The 26,059-nt window shown below is 32.2% G+C and overlaps 2 protein-coding genes across 6 annotated transcripts; both read left to right on the top strand.

The window, feature by feature from the left end:
• Nucleotides 1-678: 678 nt before the first annotated feature.
• Nucleotides 679-25,698, top strand: LOC148607797 (uncharacterized). Of its 5 annotated transcripts, XR_015915268.1 has the most exons (7): nucleotides 682-806; nucleotides 1,244-1,352; nucleotides 6,004-6,121; nucleotides 6,442-6,558; nucleotides 7,370-7,451; nucleotides 11,328-13,997; nucleotides 25,584-25,698. XR_015915268.1 is itself a non-coding variant. In XM_088545718.1 (6 exons), exons 2-6 carry the CDS (start codon nucleotides 1,302-1,304, stop codon nucleotides 11,416-11,418), a joined length of 459 nt encoding a protein of 152 aa, XP_088401844.1. In that variant the 5' UTR covers nucleotides 679-806; nucleotides 1,278-1,301; the 3' UTR covers nucleotides 11,419-16,830. The 5 variants fall into 5 exon arrangements, 4 of the variants coding, with proteins under 4 accessions (XP_088401844.1, XP_088401845.1, XP_088401842.1 ...); XM_088545718.1 differs by lacking the exon at nucleotides 25,584-25,698 and having other exon boundaries at nucleotides 679-806; nucleotides 1,278-1,352; nucleotides 11,328-16,830; XM_088545719.1 differs by lacking the exon at nucleotides 25,584-25,698 and having other exon boundaries at nucleotides 681-806; nucleotides 7,370-7,455; nucleotides 11,328-11,439.
• Nucleotides 22,469-24,020, top strand: LOC148607798 (neuronal acetylcholine receptor subunit alpha-3-like). Its single transcript, XM_088544969.1, has one exon. The coding sequence runs from the start codon at nucleotides 22,495-22,497 to the stop codon at nucleotides 23,686-23,688; it is 1,194 nt and encodes a 397-aa protein (XP_088401095.1). The 5' UTR covers nucleotides 22,469-22,494; the 3' UTR covers nucleotides 23,689-24,020.
• Nucleotides 25,699-26,059: the final 361 nt, after the last annotated feature.

The following is a 26,059-nucleotide window of genomic DNA, read 5'->3' as shown; positions in this document are numbered from 1 at the left end:
TTTTGTAGTGATGACCTCAATCTTGTAGCAACATAACCCTTCTCCAGAAGCCTATTTGTTAGAATTCTAGTGCGATACAAAAAGTCTGCGTAGTCTCGGCAAGCTCTGGCATAACGTATGAGCTGTGATATGAACACTCCATATGCAGATGCTGAAGGGATGAAACACATCCGCGGTAACTTAGAAGAAGAATATTGAGAATTTGGCTTATCATTACCAAAAAAAAAAAAAAAACAAAAAAAAAAAAAACATACGTCAAATCACTACGAAAACCTCAGTCGTAATGTTTATGTTAGTACTTTGATTCCAGGGAACTAAACAAAATTGAGACTCAGGGCGTATGTCGTTCGCCGTAACAAACAAGTTCCAGTGCAAAAGTGCCATAACTCATGTGAAATTTGACAATTCAAGAAGAAAACGCAATATAATCAACTTGTGAGTAACACGAATTTGAAGAAAATCCGTGAAAATATTTTCGAGTAGTTCTGCTCACAAAGTGTGACGCACGGACGCAAGGACACCGGTATTTCTATGTCTGCGGTCGCGGCAGGTGACTTTAAAATGATATCGAATACAACAAATATGATAAAATTTCTAAAAAAAGTTTCATTTTAATTAAATGTTTGAAGTAGATCAGCAATATACATATGGTGATAACATTTCAGATCAATACAAGGTTACGTTTAAGATATATAAAAACCTTGTTATCGTTGTCGGCCTTTCCAGACACTTGATTTATTAGGAATTTTCAATTTCTTAATTTTAGGAATGACACAACCATTTGTCTGGATACGTACAAAAACAAAGTAAGTATATATATTGGAATAGATGAGAAAGCGTGAATTTTCACAAATAACTAAAAATACTTTTGTTAAACGAAACAACCACATACATTAACTGCCAAAACATGGAGAGACAGGATAAATAAACTGTGTGGTTAATTCGAAAACAGTTTGTAATTTAACAAATGGACTTACACCAAATATCAATTTTACCGACCTCACAAAATAAAAAAAATCTTTTTTCTTCCTTTTATGTCAAGAAGAATGTAATAAAATAATAACTCTAGTTTGATCAATATTAAATGTATTTTGGATGGTTAAAGATTAAAAGACTAACTATAATTGGAAATGTTTTTAGTTTGTTTTGTATTTTTGTGAAAACGTAATTTTGTTGAGTGCTTTCTCTTCGATATTTTGACTCGAACGCCACAGAAAACGTTCTGAAATTTCTTTATTTGCAGCTTGAAAAACGATTACAACAGTTGAATTTTACAGATTTTCTAGCAACAGTCTAAGGCCATGCATAAACAGTTAACCTACATTGGATTAGTAATTATGTTTACATCAACAGTAAGTATAATACTAACATCAACCTGAAAATGCTTAATTTATAAGAATTGGCTATGATAAAAATTTTGTGTATTGTAAAATAGCTTAAATTGTCCATGTGCAATATACAAAATATATTAATAAACAAAATATTTTAATAATTTGGATATTAATGTTTTGGGTTAGGGTCGTAACGATGTACTATACAAAAACGGTGGTTTTAAGTGGTAATGCAGAATACCGCATATCAAACGTTTTTAGCAATTTTCAAGTTTGAATCGTGGATTCATAGTTGGTTTTGGGTTCACTGTTATATATGCTGATATCAGTTAATGATTATGGATAAATTAAATTTCTTAAAAAAGATTTTTTTAAACTTTGCCAGGTTTTCTATAAAATTGACCATAATATGCAAATACATGTAAGAATTGAAATGACGAGTGCTTGTCCAAATATGTCAAACAAATTAAACTATTTGAACGGTGTTGCGACTTCTTTGGAGACAAACTACCTTTGTTGCTGTGTTATCTAACAGACATGTACATCAGTTAAAACTAAAGAAGGTTGATTGTTATATTATATTTAAGAGGGTGTCCTCGCAAAAAGCATGCAGTGGCTGGCACATGACAAATTCTGTAAAAACATTCAATCCATTTCATACTAAAATACAATCTTCCTTTCAGGATGAATTTCTAAATTGGAAAAAAAAACTTCCAAATAGTGTCAATTTTCAACTTCAAACAATAATAAAAAATGAACCACCAGAATATACGCCTCATTTTCATTCTCAATACTTTACAATTGAAGGTAGAGTCTTAATTTTTGCATCATATCCAGGTTTTATTCGGGTTCTGAGGATTTAGTGCTTTTTTCTTTGTAAATTGTGAAATTGCATATTTCTAAAAAAATAATAAAGTCACGAAAGAAGAATTATATATCTTTTAAAAAGCATATCTTACATAAAATGCATTTTTTTCAAGTTAATGCTCGTTTACACAGTTCTTTCATTGTATTTGTTCAAATAAGTTAGCTTACTTAAAATGTTTAAATGATGAAAAAAGAGGGTTTTTTACATGTATGCCCATATACATAGATAAATTTAAAGTTGTACTAAATGCATAACAAGAAAATTTGGATTGAAAATAGCCACTTGTAAAAGTAATACTGAAAGATTTAATTTTGTCTTGTCTTTTGTCTTTTGATGACTCCTCTTAACTTCAGTGAAATTATGTCTTCACTCGTTTTAAAGGGGGGGGACAATTTAATAAATTATGCTGTAAACATAAGTTTGCACATATATAATATTTTAATGTAAAACTACTTTTCATGAAATTAAGAAATCTCTCAGCCTAAAACACATAAAACAGTAACATCTAATTCCGTAAAGAATGTGACTGAAATCTAGCACACAGTGTATTTATCATATTAATGACTGCACATACTGAATACAAACATGATCATGACATGTCTGGAGATTCGTTACTATCATTAATATTTCAGCACATACAAATATTGTATATGTATATAAATACTAAAACAAACTACCATGTGGGTAACACATTACTTAAAATATGAACTAAGGATAGCATATACTGCTGAGAGATGACTAAGTTTAATACGCAATATTTGTCAAATTACTAGTAAATGTACATGTACATGTAGTCCGCATCTTCAAAAAGTTGTATCGGTAAACAAACACTGCATGTTTAAAAACAGCAACTGTAAATACATACACAATTTGTATCTTAATTCATGGAACGTAATTGTATGATTGGTTCTTTTCTTAAATAACCTATTATCCCATACATATACATATTGTGCATGCATTGTATATGGTCTGCACCAGTAAAAAAGTTTTCTCAGTTGAAATGATGTTTTTCTCATTCATAGTAGAGAAAGATTCATTATGAAAGTTATTTACATTTTTTAGTTAATGTAAAATCATATTCCTAGTACATGCATTACAAACCATACTACCGCATGAACAATATACATGTAAACTCATGCTTTTCACAGGGGTATAATTTAACAGACCTTCATTGTCCGTAATACTGCCTGGTTTTTCCTTGGTTTTCATAATTTTTATATGGCATTAAGCTTCTCAATTTTGCATAGAAATCCAATCATTTGTATGCCTCCTACAATAATTACAGCCATATATAATTTGTAATAAAACTTTCACAGAATATGCTTACTGCTAGAGTTTTCTCTTTTCTCAAATACATGTACATATATATCACACACTTTTTAACAACAGTATAAAAATCTTTGTCTGATAAGGGTCCATCCAGTTTGTTTTTTTTCTTTCCTGTGAGTTGTAATTACTCTTATTAGATTGATGTTTTGATACATTGACTGGTTATAGATTATCAAGTCTGCACACAGTACTTGCCAATAACTACACTGCAACATTTGTAGTGCTAGTTTCTCCTTGGTGAAAACAATTTTCCGCCATCAGTTTGTTTTATAAGAGGAAACTACAGCTAGGTTCTGAGCAATTTAACCTCCATTTTCAGTGAAACATCTCACTTAAATAAGATGTGCACTTCATAGCTGATTTTCACATGGTTCTTTTAAAACCTGAAATATTGAGACCAAAACAATAATCTATGCAAATAAGTTCACTTGTTAACAACCAAAATGAACAAAAAAAAAAAAAAACAAAAAAAAAAAAAAAAAAAAAAAAAAAAAAAAACATATCGCAGTCTTAATTGAATACTACTATTTAGCATGAAATACAGGAGAAACTGTTTTAATCCATATTGTATTGATAAGCTATTTTTAGAAATGGACATATGTATTGACAGGTGAATATGAAAAGTTAGAAATTAATTTCAGTATGCCTTGATTATACAAGTCCCAATTTCAGACAGAGCACTAAGTACTACCACTCTGTGTGGTAATGGAACCTGTGCTTTTAATGTTATGATTTGTAGCCCACCAAGGCGTGACCATGTAAAATATAATTTGCTATAGAAAAGTTTGAAAATAATACTTTAACTATAATTTATAGAGGATGAAGTCTTCGTAATGGTACGCAGTAGCATTAGAATGGGATACGAAATATACGTTTCAGTGGACAGTATGTCATTGACCTTTGCACCTCCAGTGAGCAAGACGCCCCAATTGCTGCAAATTATAGCCACCACCATTTTTTATGTTTAGTGATTTGAATGGTTGCAACTTGTAAATATATAAAAAATAATGAATGAGCAACTTCAGTGGTGCATGATCGCAGCTAAGTATTCCGACTGATACGATTTCAGCTAACATCTTAAAGTTTTATCAAATTGCGAAGAAAATAAATTGAAGATGATGTAAAAGTGTAAAAGGAATGCATTTCCTTTTAAATCAATATATTCTACTTCGTGATCTTACAGGTTACACCTGTCTCATATATTACATATATTTGCAATTTTACTTAACAGAATCAACAATGTGTCAGTGATAGCACAAGTTCTTCCCTGGTCTGATTTGTAGTAGATACAGAAACATCTTATAGAGTAATAGTAGTCTTTGTTTATGGCTGATCTTAAAGCCAACAATACTTTTGTTATGGCCAAATTGACTCTTTCGTAAAAAGTAGGAATAGGCTTTCTGGTATGATTATATGTGTATGGAATGGGAATGATTTACACTTTCTTAAGTGCTTGAGAGTGTCTGTCTTTTAGAAGAAATTGTTTTCTGCTTTCTAACACGTCAAACAGACGGACGAGATCCAAAAGATGAACACAACTTTTTGTGTAATGGGGTTGCCACTTTGTAATGAACTACTTTACCACATATTTGAAAGTGTTTACGTTTTAGGGTAACAATAGTGGAGGAGTAATCAAAGGAACCAAGATTCTAGCGGAAATTAAAAGAATGTAATCCAGGGACAAAGACCAGACATGGAAAACAGACAAACACAACAAAGAACATAAAGTAATTACATAATACATACAGGTGCACCAGTAGGGTAATCGTCCTATGATTTTATAGAAACACCTGCCAAGTTGCTCAAGTCCGGGGTAGACGAAAGAGGAAAGGTAACCATGACACGTTGAACAAATCAGTTTTGATCATGCAGATGAATACACCGTAACGACCCAAGAGTTCATAATGACGATCATAAAACTTCTGTAGTGATGCCTTCAATCTTGTACATTATAACCCTGTTCCAGAAGCCTAATTGTAAGACGTCTAGCGCGATAAAAACAATTAAAAGATGCAGACAAAATAATACAATGATAATGAAAACATTAATAGCATTCCTATTATAGATTCAAGAGAGTGTTGTCTTTCTTGTTTATGAGAGAGTAATCAAGGGAACCAAGGTTATTGCGGTAATCAAAAGAATGTAATCCAGGGACAAATACCAGACATGGAAAACAGACATACACAACAAAGAACATAAAGTAACTAAAATAATACATACAAAGTAACAAAAGCAAATGAGCAACTCGGACTCCACTAAAAACTGGAAGCATGGACCAGGCGCACCGGTAGGGTAAACGTTTATAAAGTACAAAATTTAGTTATGTATTGTAATTCAAATGAAATGAAAGATGCATAGTCATGATTGGGTATAAAGTAATTCCAACAAAGGCCTAGTGTTCAACAATAGGCATCATAAGACAACTGTTATATCATCAATCATACACTTAATGTATATGCGCGTTTTATTTTAAAGGTATGTGGAGCTTGTCTAGCAAATGAGGCGGCTTGTAAAAATGGACAATGTATACCAAATAAATATTGGTGTGACAAAACTTCTATTGATTGCAACGATACTTCGGACGAAACTAAATGTATGTGCCTCTTACTTCGATCACGAATTAAAATTTTAACATTGAAATTTAATACTACTTTTAGTGTTTTGCCAGTCTTTAAATATAAAGAAAGTTGTTAAAGTCTTTTGCTTAGAGTAACAGTTTATTTTGGGAATGGCAACCTATTGAATGATCTTCACAATGTAAAATTAAGAGTGTCTTGTAGTATTCACAGATCAAATCCAGAAGAAGGCTCTTCATGTACCGGTGAAATTAAAAGAGGCGAGATTTCAAAAAAGGAAAAGTAAAAGTTAATTTTTTAAGCTTTGATATTGTCAGCTTGTATATATATATTGTAGGTCCGAATTCTACCGTCTGTCCTGAACATCAAAAGATATGCACCATCGGCGGACCCTGTGTGGCTCCTAACTTTAAATGTACTACTTCTGGTGGTGATTCAGAGGAACCAGATATAGGTATTTTGCTAAAAATAGAAACATACAATCCCAAACTCAATCATTATTCTAATGGTCTTGACATAATATCTAAATAGAGAGAATGTAATTTCATTAGTAACACGCTTTTTGCGCTGATTGGATGAAACATTTTGTCCGTGATCTCTCATAGACAAAATTTTGTAATGTGACTATTACGGCATCAACTTTTTTGTAATAATTTACTTGTTGGATTTTGATAGGGAATGACTGTTATATTTTTGGTCTATTTGAAATAACCTCAATTACGTGGGGCACACTGAATAACATGCGTAGCAAGTTATTTTCAAGTGTGCACAGCGGCCATTTAGGTTATTTCAAATAGACCGACAAAATTATAAAGTTTATGACTTCATAGTCACATTACAAAATTTGGTGCATAGACCGAAAAAATATTACAGTAATTCCTTAAGTATTCACTAGTAGAATTGTGAAAAACTTACGGCTATTACAAAATGCATATAATTTCGTTGATCTGCTAACTACTATTCACTTCATCGCTGTTTTCCAGTAAAAAAATGCCGTTAACACTTTTTAGGGACAAACTTTATATAGGTAAAGTGTAAACATGTCTTTTTTAAAATTTTATTGCTTTTAAGATGATATTTGACCTTGGTGCAAGAAGATCTGCTACATTGATAAAGTGGACACGCCCAAGTTCCCTAAAAACAAAATACCAATAAGCTATTAAACAACGTCTTTGTACTAAACTGCACAAAGAAAATGCTCTTTATTACTATGTTCGTAACAATAAAGGACAACTAAAATTTATTAAGATTAATATCTTTTGCAGGTATGATTGTCGGAATTGTAGTCGGTGCAGTTTCATTGCTTGTTATTATTGGATTATTGGTGTATTGTTTAATCATTAAGAAGTAGGTAAATATACACGATAACTACTCTTCTAGGTACAACGTGCACGTTTCTAAAGGTGTCAGTCTACCCGTTAATCATCTTTATTATTACTTTTTTTATTGTAAGAAAATTAAATATAACTATACCAAATCAAGTAACAAACAAACGGTCAAGAAAAATAAATAAATAAATAAAAATAACTTAAAAATACAAATACAAATACATAAAATACCCTTTTACAAAAGCAAAATGAAGCTTAATAATTACCCTCGAATCACCATTTGCAAGAATGAATGCCATCTGCATTTTTTTCTGGGTTCATAAATGATGATGACAATTAATCTTTTTTCTCTCTTTTCTCCAAAACAACATCAGTACTTTAGTACTGAGAGTGCGATACCAAAAAATAATTGATCTCTTTTTGTTATCATTGTACTCATAAAAGATCTGTCAGAAGACTTTTTTGTCTGAATACTAGTAATACTGTATTATTCAGACATCCGAAATGAAATATGTGATTTGCTTTAAAAAAGAGCCTTTAAAACCGCCTATCAGATTTTGCTTCACGCTATCAAATCGATATTTCTATAATTCAAGAATGAAAACTATAAAGAGAAGAAAAGTCAGTCAATTTGGCAATTTGTCTAGGAATATCGTATTTTCACATATAATTTCTTTTGTACCGATTATGAAATCGTATTGCGTGTAGTGTATAACATTATCTTTAGATAAAAAATACTCTTGATATGTATAAGAGATAACTTCAAAGTAAACATTTTGTATTGAATTGAAAATTCTTATTTTTAAATCCTCGTCATTGCCGACAAACAAAGATTGACATTTGCTGTCCAGCATTAGGGTTTTCCCGTGCGAAATAGGGATTTCTGGTTTAACATGAAAAGTTTGATATGTATAGTTGCCATTTTTGACAGATTAAAATGTCAATTATTTTAACTGAGGGATTGCAAGTTGATTAGTTTATTTCTCTCCGTAGATTCGTTTTCATTTTGAACTGACAAGATGTATTTTGTAGACCTGTATAGTTGGTAGATATTTACATAAGAAACCTAAATCCAACTGTTTAATAATAAATTAAGTTCATAAATAAATAAATAAACAAATAAAATAATAAACACCAGTGCAGCGTTGTCATCGAAACCAGGGCCGAAAGGTACGCCTCAATGCCATTTCGTAGAATATAGTTTTTAAACGAATTGTTATTGCAACTCGGCGGGGGTTTCTAGAAAAGCAGAGGACGCTTACCCTACCGGTGAACCTGGTCCATGCTCCCAGTTTTTAGTGGAGTCCGAGTTGCTCATTTGTTTTTGTTACTTTGTATGTATGATTTTAGTTACTGTATGTTCTTTGTTGTGTATATCTGTTTTCCATGTCGGGTCGTTGTCACAACTGAACTGATTCTCAGAGGTATACACATGTTAAACTTGAACAAAACTTTTCAATGTATTATCTTTAAACATCAAAATTTGTTTGATTGTGGAAAACACTTGACTTCATCAAAATTTTTGTTGAAGATTTTGGCAACATGTTACATCAACTTAAATATTCCAATCAAAACAATATATTGAACCAACACTATTTTTGACAAAATATATAGTTTGTCGAAGCATGTATCTCTTATAAAAACCTGCCAACCTCTTAATTTCAGGCGGAATTTTAGAAAACTTCATAGGGACCTCGTGAGGTCATTTTGACACAAGTAACAGATTGTAATTCCTTTGTGTTTGGGTTTAATCATTTTTTTATTACACAAATACATGTATATACAATTAGGCATTTATAACGGGCACGTGTAAAGTTTCATTTAATAACTCTTTGAATTTATTAGTTGGTTTACAGATTTCTTATTAACCACCTTTTCTAAAAATATCAAAATGCATACGATTACGAGAAACGTATGCATAACCAATAATGATATATAAGTAGAAATGCGCTGCCATCAATCTCCTCTATAAGCCTCGAATATTTAAGAAAACATTTTGGGTTTTTCTGAAGAGTGCCTGATTTTAACCTTTAACTTTGTTCATGCTCGTCAAATTGAAGTTTTAATTACGTTTTCTGTATTTTGTGTGTTGAGATTGTACATCGGTTATTTGTACTTTTTATTATTTAGCGTATTGATAAATAACTATCACATGACAAAATATTCTTCAAAAGATTGGTATTAATTGTGACGCCACCTGATCTTCTTAAGAGTTGTGAGTGAAAGTGACGTCACATACCAAAAGTTTATAGTCGCACTACTAGATTTCATGCGCAAAAGAAATTGTCCAAAACCTAAATGCGAATTGACGTGATTAAAATGGAATAATTGAATTAACTTTTTAACAGATTACAAGTTATTACTATTGATTTTATATTCACAATATAACAATCTAAGTACCTATTAATTTATATTATGGATTATGATGCCACCTGTGCATGTCGGTTTAACTCAATAATTGTTTTACAAAGGAAGAGTAGTCATCACAATCTAAAATAAATCTTATACATTAAAATTACTACGATTTTGGTTGCGCCATGAAAGTACTTAATATGATGCAAAGCAAATTTTACTTTCACCCAGACTCGGATGAACTGTCCCATTACAATTGATATAACTTAAGCGATAGTTACACTTTTATTCCTCTATTCAAAACATGTATGTTGCAAAGTAAGTCTATTAAATAGCAGTCGTTATAGCAGTGATACATTAATGTCAAAAATCAACCGAAGTCACTTTTTTTTTGTTTTAGTTGTTGTGCTTCTGAAAAAAGAAGGTATATAGATCGTACATAAAAAAGACACTCTGCAACGGTTATCGTTTTTGTTTTGGTTTGATGTGCTTAATTCAGTGGAGATAAATGTATTTTTTTTCCAAACAAAAAAAAAATCTGAATAGACAAAGGACTATCATTATGTAAACGTTTAGCAAAAAATTGTTCGAGGGACTTGCTACACCATGAATCACTTACCAATGGGAATGTCTGGCACTTTAAATAAAACTATTTTTTCTTATCCTTGCCAGAATAACAAATGGAATTTAATAATAATTCAAAGCTTGTTTATATGATCCAAAATGCAACCAAATCATAAATACCTACTTTAATACATTAATGTATGTCCTTTTTGAAAAAAAAAATATCAGCTGTATTTAATTCTCATTCCCAGTTTTCGTCATGCCTCCTTTGCCAAATTGTGGGATGGATAGGTCAACACAATTCAGTAATCTTTTGTTCATTGATATTTTAAGAGACTGTATAGGTAGAAACCAGGCAGCTTCTATGATATTGGCGGCAAATGGTTAATTCTATCTCACTGATTTGTTTCGTTTTTTGTTCCAATGTAAGGTTTATATCATGTGTACGTCAAATTGTATGAAGATTAATTTTAATCAATAATGAATGACTAAAAAAAAAAACGATTTTAAAGATCCCTAACAAACAAATCAAATTATGCATAAAATACAGAGTAATCTCCTTTTTTTTTAATGAATTACAATGCTGTTTGTAATTTATTTCCTTTAACCGTTGTAGTCAATCAAATACCAACATTCATGTTTGAGAAAAGATACACCTGCGATATGGAATTTTTGAAAGCATTTTTAAAACAAAATTTGTATGTGCCACCCAATGGATGTTTCAGAATATATACTGTTTATTTATTGTTCGCAATAAATAAAAGAAACAACTTGTAAACCATATTTGCAAAACCCTGAAACACTGAGGCTCTATTCCGTATTTTGTAAAACTGAGAACTTCTCAGTGCTGTTTTGGATCGCTTTCTTTTTCGATATTCATTAATTCTGAGTTCTTCTTGTATATGATTTAAACTAGTGTAAAGATGACATATTGTAAATATCTGTTTGTTGCATCGCTAAGTTGTTTTTTTCATTTTAGGGTACAAGAAAATGAAGAAATGGATGCAAACGACAAGGCTAATGGCATTCCACCTGCTGCTAATAATACACAAATAACTCGAAAGGCTTAGTTGATTCGCTATGTAATTGTTGAAATAATATATATAAAAACAGATTTCACAACCATATGCGTTTGATATCAACTACTTCTATCAACAAAAAAACCTGTGAGTTGAGTTTCTAAGTATTATGATAGCTGCTATGTCGGTTATGAAATACGAATTGTTTATTTACCTGTATAAAAATATGCATTGATATAATTTTTAAACCTGGCAATTTATACATATATTAATAGGATAATTTATTTGAAAGAGTGAATAACTAAAATACAATCGCAAGTGCCGAAGAACGCCTGGATTTAACGAGAGTGTGGAACTTGTTCCGCGCACGAGTTACATACATGCCAACCTTTTTGGAACCAAAAGTGGTAGGGGGTCGGAGGAGGGGGGGGGGTATCCTGGGCACATTTTGGAGGATAAAAGAACCTGATAAGGGGAGTGAAAACTTACCATTTTGTTCATAATATTTGCCCACTTCCCCGATTTTTTTTACGATGAAGAAAAATGCTGGTTTCTGGTTAAGTCTTTCCGACAATATTCACAAAAGGCATACATGTTTCCTTTACGTGAGACCTTTATGAAGGAGAATTTATCGGTCCATGAGAACTAGAATGTATTGTCATAATGCTTCATAACTTGGACTTCCATTTCTGGGGCTTCATCCCCCATCTTTGTATTGTATCAGAGATTTTCCCAAGTTTAAAATCTAGCGGGCCAATAAACGTTTTAGTTGGTGCATATAAAATAGCCAGTGAAAAGGTTGGTGTATATACTATGTCGGACATGCGTTTCACCACCCTTTATTAAACTCCCCCAGTAATGGCAAGTTGTCACATTATGGACTCGACCATAACATAGAGTTGAATGAAATAAAGATGAAAAAAAATCGGTAATCATTTTTGCAATCTGTAGAAAAGTTTCTGAAGTCGGTAGGCTGTCGAAACACCAGAAAATTGATAGACTACCGCCTAAAGCGGAAGGTTGGTATGTATGGAGTTAAATCCTCAAGGTTCTTGGCACGAGTGATCATATTTAGGTTATTCACCAATTGATTATCCTATTTATTATATAGAATTTACTTCATAATTTATCGATACTTTCAACATGAATTTTAAATTCTGTGATTGGCGGATTGATATCATAGTGACATTTTGGCGGGAGAAAGTGTTAGAGTGAAATTACCGAATTTATTTCACAGTGTGAATTATCGAAATTTATTACACTGGGAACATATCCATGTAATAATGCAATATATTTTAACATGTGTGACTTATTGCACATATTCAACTGATGTCTATATTACAATAATACCTTAGTGTGTATTACATTGTAATTTAGGGCGAGGATGGTTATTGATTTCTCTGTTCATATTATTTTGTAGTGAACTACATTTACTTTAAACCCTCCGCCATGTGCAACTTTTGTTTAATTCTTTCAACTTTTGGAACTCTCTATTGTTTTCTAAGCACATACAGTAAAGTACACTTCCATTTTAGTGTTGATAATACAGCCAAACGCATATATTTAGAAAAGGGTTTTCAAATTACCATCATTTCTTTAATCGCTATCCATCCTCGTATGCTATAGATAGATTTTAGTTATTATATATATATGTGTGTGTGTGTGTGTGTGTGTGTGTGTGTGTGTGTGTGTTATTTATTCTTAACTTAATATTTTCGATTGTTTTGTCGTTACATTAATTGATTAAATCAAGAATAAAGCTCTAGATAAAAGTTTAAAACGTTAAACTTTGAGAAGTAATCTCAACACCCCGGCCCCCACCCCCCCATTTTCCGTCATTGTATCCAAAACCATACCAAAGATTTCCAAACCATGAAACCCAACAAAGGGATAGAAAGAATGAGTATACATAAGCCGTGTAACCACCACTAAAACAATGCCTTAACGGCTCGAAAAACGTTACAAGTAGTGACAGCCATTTGTATGGTAGTGGTCAGACAGTTTCTTATGATGCGATATATGAGACTCAGGGAGACTAGAGTTGAATAGACGAGCCATGGCGTCTATGTCTGATAGAAGATCGGACGGTTTTATACCCAGAATATCGAACCGAACCGGGAGAACTCCAAACTAAGAGTTCAGAACGTGTCAGTATGGGGACAACGAAACAGCAATTCCTTCGACAGCCGACGGTTGGAAATTACAATCATTTGTTATCAGAATTGGGGTTAGCAGGATCGACCACACACTTTCAGTTAGACCAATCAAATGTTCCAATTGCCAATAAATCAAACAATAAAATAGAAATGCCCGTAGTATATGATGGAGAAAGTAACTGGGAATATTATTTCGTACAATTTAAGCTTGAAGCAGCTATTAATAAGTGGGATGATAGTGAAAAAGCATCAGGACTTTTGTTTAATTCTTTTAACTTTCGGAACTCTCTATTGTTTTCTAAGCACATAAAGTAAAGTACACTTGTTTCCGAATTATAGGCACTATCACTTCCGATATTGGTAAAATAGGTAAAAGGTCCAATGACGTAACTGGCGATTTGGTAGTACTACAGAGTTCACCACCAGTACAAAGTACAGCGTTAGACGACCCTATTGCAAGATGTCAGGATTCAGGTCCGTTTGAAATAGTTTCTACTTCCATTTTAGTGTCGATAATACAGTCAAGCGCATATATATATATATATATATATATATATATATATATATATATACGTTTGTGTTATTTATTCCTAACTCAATATTTTGTTATGTCGTTACATTAATTTATCAAATCGAACGTTAAAACCTCGACTCGACTCTTATTTGAGAAATAATCTCAACACCCCCACCATTTTCCGTCATTGTATCCAAAACCATACCAGAGGGTGCCAAATCATAAAACCCAACAAAGAGATAGAAAGAAAGAATATAAATAAGCCTTGTAACACCACCACAAAAACCATGTCTCGACCGCTCGGAAACGTTACAATAATTATGTTCTAGATAGGTATTTAATCTATTATATGTTATTTTTGTAACAAGTACAGGATATTTCAAATTCATTCTTCGGTTTGATATCTGTAATCGTTTATTTATTTAATGTACATTGTTTTAGCTTTGTATTGCCACAAAAATATGTCAAATATATGGTTTGGAATTTTATTGTTTATCTATGTTTATGTGATAGAGATACAATGACGTTTCGTTGATTCATAACAAAGAAACCACAAGCCCCTAGTCTGTAAAATATGTGGCCATATAACCGTAATTACCTTTTAAAATGTTTTGACAGCATTATAATTATAAATTTTAGATACGTACATCCATTAAAGCGAAATTCCTTAAGCATGTGAAAAAGATAAAATACATAGAATTGCTAATTGTCACGAATTGATAAGATAGTTGTATTAGAAAGGAAGAACTGTGTTTTATTTGAAGATCGTCTGTCATAAATCTCGATTTGATGGGCGCAAATAACCCATTGATAGTTATCGCTGCAGTCTTAGTGCATAACTATTGCAGACTTTAGTCTTTAACAGTTTTGCTGTTCTCGAATATAATACGAAGATTAATATAAATATACAACACCAATATTTTATATGAGAACGTGCATACTGTGTTTAAAAACACCGGTATTACTTTTTAAAACTTTGATATTTTGTAAAAACGTCTAATTGTTATTTCGTTCATATATAAAACGTTGAATTAAAATTCGTATGATTTTCAGGTTAAATTCCTTGAAAATGTCAAAGCCGAAATCTGTAGCATTTGTACCTAACAAAATCAATTCCAGTCATCCGAATATCACGTTGTGTATAATCGAACAAAAAAAAGCCTTTTTCAATATTTATAGTTAAAGAACATAACCTACAAACACACAAACTTGTTAACCGGCTCAATAGGTGAATAGAAACATTTTTCTTGGAAACTTAAATTATTTTCTCTTCAAAATGAGGTCTATTCACCTTTATTGAATAATGGAAACTCATCAAATTATCGATAAATACTTACAGGATAAATAACGTTTTTGGATGTCAATTTTTCCATAACTATAATTTTTGCCACAACAATGCATTCAAGTAGTACTCAAAGTTGAAAGTAGGAATTTGATCAGAATTACAAGGATGAGTACTACTTTGTTTGTACTGTTACTTAATCAATATGTTAATCAATCATTGCATTTCTGACTTTTACAAAAGGCACTAAATAACGAAATAGAAAGTAATTTATGTTTTTGTCTGTTTCTACTGATCGCTTATTTTTTTTAGCTATTTCATTTGATGGGTTTAGATTCTTCTCTCCATGCCTTATTCTGAATCATATGATCAGTTGGGCTATCAGATGAGCTATTTGACGTCATAATGATGAATTGTGTAGATGACATACGTGGTTGCACAAAATAAAAGTAGACTGGGATCCAACATAGTAGCATTTTTTAAAAATATTTCTAATGATTTAATTTTCAGCAATTTTTTTTTTAAAATACTAAGTACAGATTATCACTAATTACAAACAAACGCACAATTATCGTTATGCACCTATGGCTTATCTATTTATTTAATTATTTCCTTTTTATCATGTTGTCAGCGTTCAAGGAATTCGTCAATCCAATAATTTTCCATGAAACAATAAAATTTAGTACCGAAGCATTTTTGGGTGGAAGTTGTTATAACACGGCAATGTTTCGCTCTCTATTTGTTCTGAACGAGTGTTGCTGATAGTGGATTGACTGAATGAATTGTATTGCTAAATAAATCATTGTGCTCATATTTTAAAGATTATGTTTTAAACTTCCACAAGATACAGCTTTCCAAAACAACTAATCGTCTCTAAGCTTTATCTGCCTTTTTGCAACAAGGGAAAACACATTGCCAAATATCACGATTCATAACATTAGGATTTAACTAAGAAGTACTTATGATGCACCTCAACAAAATTGACGATGGTATTTTTAGAAACCTTTGAAATATAAAATTATTGTTTTGACAAACATATTTGGCGACATTTAACGAAGATTTTATCATCTTGATCAAACTAACAAAAAGGTTTGTGTCTTCTGTACATGAGAAGATATATTTCACAGAGAAAAGCTTGAAACGGTAAATGATGTAAATTGCAATATCTTGTATATCTCCGTAACATGTTTCTTAGTTTTTTTTTCACTGAAATTACCTGTATACATATAAACACGAGACAGTTCTGTTTGTTTAAGTTCCGTTCGCCTCTAAGTAAACTATAACATTTCTTTCTTCTTTTCCTTTTCTGTTGTGAAGGTGTGCCTATTTGGAGCAGCCATTACGTGCCTTGTAATAACCAAAGACTTGACCAACCTTCAACTGTTACCCATGTTACGTGACTGGTTGCCCATGTTTAGCTTTTGAGTATTCATACCGAAGTAATAAAAAATGGACGCCTTCCAAATATCAATATTTAGAAATTACCCATTAATATCACCCCCCCCCCAAAAAAAAAAAAACAAACAAAAAAAAAAAAAACAAAAAAAACAAAAAAAAACATTGAAAAAACATTGAAAAAAAGAACTAATAAACAAAATAAAAGCTGTTTTCATTTCTATTTGCTTTCGTAGTTTCGTTTTTCAACCTGTTTGGATGTATGTTGTGTTGATTGTGCGAGCATATGGTTATTTTATCTACCAAATCATTTATATATATTAAATAATTTGATGAAATTCACAACTTACGACAGTTCATGAAACCACGTTCGTATTTTTGGACAGTTCATATGGCTTTTCATTGGTACCTAATGTCAAGTTCAGGCTTGTTAATTGATCGTATTCAGAAGTGCTAGACAGGGTCGAGTTGCTGAGTATTGTTATCGGCGATATTTAAGTAGTTGTCTTAGTAAGAATCATACAAAATGGAAAAAAATGTGATACACCCCAAAAAAGGCTATATATTCATATATTTTTATATTTGTAATTAGTTTGTTTTATGGGTATATATTGAGAAATGTGTAATTCATTCCATTCTGTCTGCTCTAGGGTGATAATGAACATTGATAATTCAATAGATGCCATTGTATTGGAGTATCATTTACAGAGTTATCTTCCTTAATTTTGAAATTTGCACTGCATTCTGTATATTATTTATCTCCTAAGAACACGGGTTTATGAAAAACCTAGTATTTATTTCTGATTACTATGACAATTTAAACAAAATATCATAAAAAGTGCTACTTAAAGCGTCATAAAAGTTTCGCAAAAAGCTATCGAACATTGGTCGAACGAGTCTTTGGTAATAAAGGTTTTTGTGTAATAACGAATTGGTATTGCACTTTCTATACCAGTATGCCAATTTGCACTTCTTTGCTCTTTGTGTTTTTTCTTTTGAATTCATATGACTTTAAGGCGTCATGATTCAGAACATTGAGTTTTCATTTGTATATTGAAAGGGACAAAGATCTGAACCTAAAACTGGTGAATAGAATATCGGAAATTCCAGAAAAATTAAATTTTCGCAAATTCGTCATCGCTTGGATCCAATTTGCATTTGCCACTTAGTGTTTTATTGGATCGAGTTTTGGAGTTTCTGGTGCAAAACATGGAATTTTTCATTTTTCGTCCATGGGCGCATCTCTCACTCAATAGCTTTCTTTAAGCCGATTATGGAGTTTGATGAAACTTTCAATTACCCTTTAACACATGATGCCATTTTACACCTATCCAAATTTCCACCGGGTATTAAACAAATCAGCACCAAGCTTAATCCCAATATTTTCATGACGTATGTACATTGTACCACGACTGATTAACTTGACCTAAAACAAAATATTCAATTAATTGATTCGGTAGTTAAATGGATTTTAGTAGGATAGTAGGCTATCGATTTTTGAAAATTTAATACACCAGAATATAATACGGAAAATTATATATCAATGGAAAGCTTATTTCAAGCCCTATCGAAATATCGATGTCGCGCGCATCGATTTTGGTCATGTCTCTGACACAATGGGGTCAAATGTCAATCAACATTTTTAACAAAAAATGTTTTATCAGTTTTGTATGAATTACTTCCCTTTGCTGGTAAGAAAAATCCTTTATACCCCAGATGAGCTCAATTTTAGTCTCATTCAAGAGTCAATCGGTATATTGAAGAAAAACTAGCAAATAGTGCCGTCCACAGTAGTTTTTGGTAAACATGCCAATAACTTTCAAATTTTAGCAGTTCAAAATGAAGGGCCGACGTTGACCTTTGAGGTATCAATATGCGAAATTATAAAATAAATATTAAAAAAAACACATTTTGAAAGAGTAATCAAGGGAAACAAGGTTATAGCAGTAATCAAAAGAATGTAATCCAGGGACAAAGACCAGACATGGAAGAGTAATCAAAGGAACCAAGGTTATAGCGGTAATCAAAAGAAAGTAATCCAGACATGGAAAACAGACATACACAACAAAGAACATAAAGTAATTAGAATCATACATACAAAGTAACAAAATCAAATGAGCAACTCGGACTCCACTAAAAGCATTCTCTGCTTTTCTAGAAACACTCGCCGTTTTTAATAAAAAGTCAAATCCGGGGTAGACAAACGAGGAAAGGAAAACTATGACCCGTTGAATAAATCAGTTTTCATGGTGCAGATGGATACACCATAACGATCCACGAGTTCATGATGACTACCATAAAACTTCTGTAGTGGTCAATAGTTTTCCTTTATCATCTATTTCTAAGTGTAGGTCAAGATATGAGGCAGACTCCACAGTGTCTGTAGTATCCTTTATCTCAAGTTCTTTGGGGGTACGCCTAAGTTTTATATAACCAGTTCTTGACAAAATTTGTAATAAACATGGAATATTACTATCTCAAAAGAGCATCACTGAACCTGTCTATAATTTCATGTTGCTTGGCTACAACATAAACTATCACCTTTTTGAGAAACGGAAAGCATGTATTGATTTTGAAAAAAAAGACAATATCAATAATGCAATCAATGCAAATAAAAGAAATTGCAGAAACAACACTTAATTATTTCATCAAAGTTGATTGTATTGCACATTATGAAAAGTGGATTATTATTGCATCCTAATTCATTTGGCTTTATATTTTTTTTCACTCCGATATTCGTCCTAAAAATGCCAGTGCAAGCCAAAAGAAACAAAAATAATTTCATTTTATTGTAAAAAAGAACCAGGAAATGTCCTGAAATGGGGGAAAAGCTGCACCGCAAAGACACGTTTGATTATTTGTATCAGCAACACTTTTGTCGGCTTGAAAAGCCTATTAGCTATTAACTGAGAACACTTTCTCTCAAAAGAAACAAAATTGTTACTAAAAGTACATAAATGTCGAAAGAACAGTTAAGCTGTAGTAAATTTGGGGCGAGTATAAGTATTGAACGTTCTGGCAGGTAATACCGTATCCTTCACACAGACCTGTTATGAATATACTGTTTGTGACTTAATTGATTTTAAGCCTGTCAGGTTAAGAGAAAATCTTGGCAGAAAAAGGGTATTTCAATTTCATTTCACCGGCCACTTGACGGGATAGTATTGCCGATAATGTTTTTTTGTTCCCCTTCGTATACCAACCAACATGACATGTTTCATATTGGAATAGTTTTTTGTAACCTTGTCGGTTGTTTAATGTTTTCTGTTTCAAATGAACTAAAACAAGGGACTTCGCAGAGGCTTGAATATTTGTGAAGACATCTAAACATAAGTAATATGTATCGATGCAAATACTTGTTGCTTGGATGTGAGTTAACATGCTTATGATAAACATGAATATTTTAATGTTGTCAATCTAACTTCAAGCTTTGTGTGTTCAGTTTATGTTCCCGTTGAGTCTAATGGTAAAGCAAAATGCTGTTTGCTACATGTAGCATCAAGTGAAACAATAGTATTACAATATCGGCCTTACATAGGTTTGAAAATCATTGGTATAGTTCTTGCTTGCTTTGTTTTCAATAGCCAAGACTCCTTGTTTTACACATTATATCTTGCTCTGGAGTAATGCAACGATCAACATTTTTTGGTACTTGGTCTTATTTGAAACCATCGTTCATACATATCGTTTAAATGAATTGAAACAGTAAAAAGAACTATAACTTCTGTGTCGTTAGATTTTACTTATGTATATTAAAGCAGCAAAAGGCGGGGGTTCCCAGAGAAACTGATAACCAGAGAATTTTAAGAATAACATCAATTTTCTTCTTAAACCATCAATATAGTACCATAATGTATCGACCTTTTGAGTCAGATATTCCAAATGAATTGGATCTCCGCATAAAACTTGACACACTATTTATGAACTCCTCATTTTGTTGATAGAAAGGAAATGTTGTGGTTCAAAACCAACATTTTCATCGGATCTATACAATTAATGCAATCGCAATCCTTCAGTGTGCCTTCTTGTATATAAGAAACAAACATTACCATTTGTTAAGCATTTGTAGTCCTTTTCAAAGTTTTGGCAAACTTATAATTTATTCTTTAGCTAAACCACAAATCAAATCCTCTCTTTTTACATGCCTTAATGTTTTGTTAACTAAAATTTGTTATAACCCCCGTTAAATCATCTCTCAAATCTACTAGTCTTGATGCAAGATGTCGAAAGCTTGACAGACTATGCGCATTGACTATTATAATCCGGAATTAAAACGTACCAGAATTGGTCTGAGTCATATCAATCATACTTAGCAACAACTCAAGAGGGTCATTTTTACGTAAGTCTACTAGTAATTGACTGGCCACAATATGCGTTAGATTATATACGGAGAACGTGAAATTCTGCATTTATAGCGTAGTTTATACCACCGATCTTGACATTTTACTAATTAAAATACTTCTTATCATTACACAAAATTGAGAGTTCATTTAGAAGGTATCTGGGTACAAATCTTTATATTTAAACCCAATGCATGCGTTTCATACTATTGATGAATATCTTGTCAATATTTTCTACATGAAAAAGAAGAGTACACTCACAACACCCAAAATTTTGAACTGTGACACAATACATTTGTACGACAATTCTCGAAATTGGACTAATGAAAGAACTTTTATTTGGAGATTCAAGAAAAAACTCAAGAATTTGAAGAAAATCTCGTTTGAGATTTTTATGAAACTCGGCACTGAACAATAACATAAACGGACGGAAATACTGACTGACTTTTGTAATGTAAAGCAATCAAAAGTAATAAAATCTAGGGTAACAGGACCACGAGAATTCTTCAAAATCAAGCTGAAAGGTGTGGTGAAGCGGAAAAAAAATACAAGTGATTTACTTAAATACAACATAGTAAATACTTTCAGGGATTACCAAAAGGTCTTTCTTTAGTGTAGACACACCTTCAGACACACCTTCAAGTAAGCTCAGGAAGCTCTTCAAAATCAAACTTAAAAGTAATATAACGACACAAAGACACATTAATGAACAACATCTCCGGACTGTAGTAAGGCACATGAAATCTGCAGTTGAGTAAAATAGTCTTTTTCTTAGTTCTTTTAGGCATTTACTACCCTCCTTTGTAGTCGCAAATGCACAAAACAACAAACAAACCACACCACACAATTCATTTTGTAATGCATCCGGTTCTCACAATTATCAGTACTTTAGGAGGATTTTTGACACAACTATTTAAGGCATGTGAAGCCCAGAGAGGTATTCGTGGATCAGTTTAATATTTATCTTCAAAGATAGTACATTGGAGATTATTACACTTAGTCAACAAGTTTTTATCACGATCTCAAGGCGATGAGTCGGTAAAGTGGACGATCAGGAAAAAATTCATTCTGAATTATTTGTCTCTTTTAATAGAACTGCGGAATTATCTGAACATAACTCAATTTCTTTGTAATGGAAAAAAGTAATTACTATCGCATTGAGTTTCAAATACAAGCAACAAAATAAATGATGTGTTCAATAATGTCCAGCTTTTTACCTTTACAATGCATATATAAATAACAAAAATATGAAAGAAGCAATTATAGAATTTCCAATTTAAGTAATTACAATTACCCTTAATCACCATCTAAACCAACAACAACTCTGAATGGTTTTCTTTGTGTGAAGTTATGACGTCCAATGTAGTATTTAATTGGAGATCGTTCTTAGTCGAACTCACAGAACAATACGGATTACAGAGGACCTGTAAGTTATTCTCAATGACAAAGATGAAGTGTTCCGTTTTTTCTTTGATAATGCTGATGTTGACCATACAATTATGTGGTGCAATGAATTATCAGTGCTCAAGAAGGCTATACGACACAGTTCTGTCGAACTATTCAAGGCATGTAAAGCCAAGATTCTCAAGCACAGATCAAGTGAATGTAACAATCAGTTTTTGCATCAAAGCGGTGATAGATTTCAATGAAAAGTCGGGAGTATTTACATTTCTGGCATACTTCAACTTGAATTGGGAAGACGAAATGATCATGTGGAATAAAACCGATCATGGTGACCTTGACATGATCCAGCTGTCTATCCACGATGTTTGGGTTCCAAAGGTTGTTTTGGGCAACAGTATTAATTACCACTCAATGTACAAATTTGATAACTATTTTGACAGTGAAATGACTTATGTCACTTATAATAACAAAGGATCTGCAAGCATTACCAGCTCGGGTATCTGGGAGACAAGTTGCAATGTCGATGTTTCCAAGTTTCCGTTTGATATCCACGGATGCAAAATTGAAATCGTCGCTGTGGAACCGCTAAGTGATTTGCTACTCATTCCATCCAATACAGGAATAGATATCCAAGACACGGAAATGCATTCAGAATTCAAGATCAAGAAAGGATCAGTGTCGGAACAAGTTATTTGTGGTGACATGAAGAAGTCAAGTATATTGTACACTATCAAACTTGCTCGTATTCCACTATTCATGGTAATGAACCTTGTAGTCCCAGTATACATTATTAGTGTGGCAAACCTCCTAGTATTTTTTCTACCACTCGATTCTTCAGACAGAATTGCGTTTTCTGTTACGATGCTACTGACCTTCACTGTATTCATGACTATGGTTACCGATAAACTTCCGGCGACTGACTCCTTGTCACATTTTAACACATTTCTATTGTTACAAATGGTATTTAGTACTTTGATCACCATCTGTATATTACTTCTTCATTATCTCTATGTCAAGAAGACACAACAGGCACCGAAATGGGTCGACTGGGTTGTTACGTGGAAAAACAAGACCGCCAATGCTGTAGAACCGATTGACAAGACAATAAAAGAAGATGAAATTGAAAAATGGAAGAAATTTGCAGGTCAACTGAACAAATGTCTGCTTGTGATTTTCTCCATTACTATAATTTCTGAGTTAGCATATTTCTATTGTGTGACAGGGTCGTAAAGCGTAAATTAATCTGAAAAAAAGATACAAATTTAGATAAAGATCTACATTTGGTAAAGTTGATAAACATAGAGGTAGGTAATACAACGTGTTAAAAAATCACCAATTTTTGATATATTTTGACTCTAACAAAAATCACTGAAATGATGTTTTACTATGAGTTTTTTTTTTAAATTGGATATTTTCTTGTCTTTTGAATTCTTATAAGTTGTTACGTCGTTATAAAAGTCGCAGAGGTTTTATAATGTTTATAATTTTAAGTAGTAGTTTTTATAAAAAAAAAGTCAGATAAGAGTTGTAATTGGTTCAGGCAATAAAAAAATCCCACCACACTCATTGCTATTTCTAATTCCGAAACATTTACAGACCCATAAGTTAGTAAATCGGCTGTTGCAAAAGATAAGTATATTAATTGTGTATGCAATTTGCTATTGGTAAGAGTTACCTTAATTTGGTTTCATATGAATGATTTTAGCGGGAGATCAATGTATATTTTCTATAAAAAGATATGTGGACTGAAAGGATTATCCTGGCATTAAAACACAGCGTACGTAGACCGAAAACACATCATATTTCAGAGGGGGTTTCTACAATATGAATCACACCCACCAGTGTCTTAATTGTATATGGACTCCTTCTTTATATTATTCTATTTTATGGCGACTGCTAACATGCCTTAGCCAGTTCCCGCGTACTTCGATACCAATGTGAAGAACGTGCCACCGTGTAATAGAATATTTATTCAAAGAATTAAAAAAAGAACTACATTGAAACAAATTGCGTAAAAGCCCAATCCAAAAAAGTACATACTTTCACAAATTAGATCACCAACAAGTGTAAACACACTATTGAGTAAGCTCTTAAAATAAATAAGCTGTCAATTAATGCTAAAATACCTTTCCGATATCATGTTACTGCTAAAAGATGGAAGAGGGTATATGTGATAAAATGCGAAGCACACAACAAAGATTATGAAGTAGCCAAATTACATGTAGTACGTACAACGAAACAAAAGTAAATGAGCAACCAGGACTTCACTGAAAATGGGAGCATGTCCGTGTGGTTTCAGTAAGCTCAATCATAACGTATGAGTTGAGACATTAATACTTCTAATGCAAGCATTGGTTCCAAAGATTACTTTTCGAAGAGATGTTTACACAGATGAAAGTAAAATTGACTCCAGTGAATAAGAAGTCATTGCGTTTGTTGTATGGATTTGTCATGAGTTTTTCCTTTACCTCTATCATTAAAAATAGATCAAGATATGATACTTAGGAACGATATCCCTGTTTTCATCTGGTTTGAGGTTTGTTTTCCTCGATAATTATCATTTAATACATTATATGAACATATAGGAATTCCCAATTTCTTATATATTATCTTTATTTAGGAATAGCACAACCGTTACCTTCACGAATACCAAGTATGTTCTTATTTGGTTATGATATTTAAAATGTAAGTTTTTAATATCATAATAAAACAAGAAATTGTTCCACACACGAATTCAATCTTAATGCGTTCTTGGTATGAGTGATCATATTTTGGTTATTCATGATAACCCATTTATTATCCCATATATTATATATATTATTATTCACTTCTATTATAATTATGTAGAGGCAGATATATTATACTCCTTGTAAAATGTGATAAAATGATCTTAAGTCTATAATTAATTACTGTATAAGTATTAATTTTCGCGGATTATATCAAGTACATATAATTTCAGGTATTAATTTTGTCGGTTAACGAATTACGAATGCTATGTAAATCAATTTCGCAAGTAACATTTTCGTGCTTTTCTGTCTGCCGCAAAAATAATAAAAAAAAGTAGTTCGTTTACAGTATTGGTATGTCAGTCAAAGAAAATGAATATAAATATTTTATTTTTAAAGGTATGGTTTATAAGCGAACGGAAAGTGTGTACCAAACGATCAATTGTAAGACGCCTCCAAAACCTGTTCCGATTTGCCAGACAAGGCTTCGTGTATGCGTTTCTGACATAGACATACGCATAGGAAACTTCGATTCGGCATGATCTGAACATCCTTAATGCACAAGCTCGAGAGAGATATAACTGAAAATGAATTACACATCATTAACATTAAAACATATACACCTGCACATACATATAATTAACGATAAATAAAATAGTTAGGAATTAACAGTATTGAAACAAATGCAATAAGTCTGAACGGGAAACAAAAGGTAAAATAGACTATAGCAGTACAGGGAAAACAGGGAAAAACGTAAGGAGGCAAGGGCCGCTCTGATTATTTGTTCTGGTCTTCGTTCTTATCCCCGAACATGTATGGGAACAAAATGTAGTACAAAGAAAAAAAATAAGACACTACTTGCATTCAATGTATCT

This window comes from Perna viridis, chromosome 9 (assembly GCF_037379345.1).
Source record: "Perna viridis isolate PV_CMFRI_1.1 ecotype Kerala chromosome 9, ASM3737934v1, whole genome shotgun sequence".
NCBI classification, from domain to species: Eukaryota; Metazoa; Mollusca; class Bivalvia; order Mytilida; family Mytilidae; genus Perna; species Perna viridis.
Note: the sequence above shows the minus strand (reverse complement) of the source record. Positions and strands in the feature narration are given on the sequence as shown.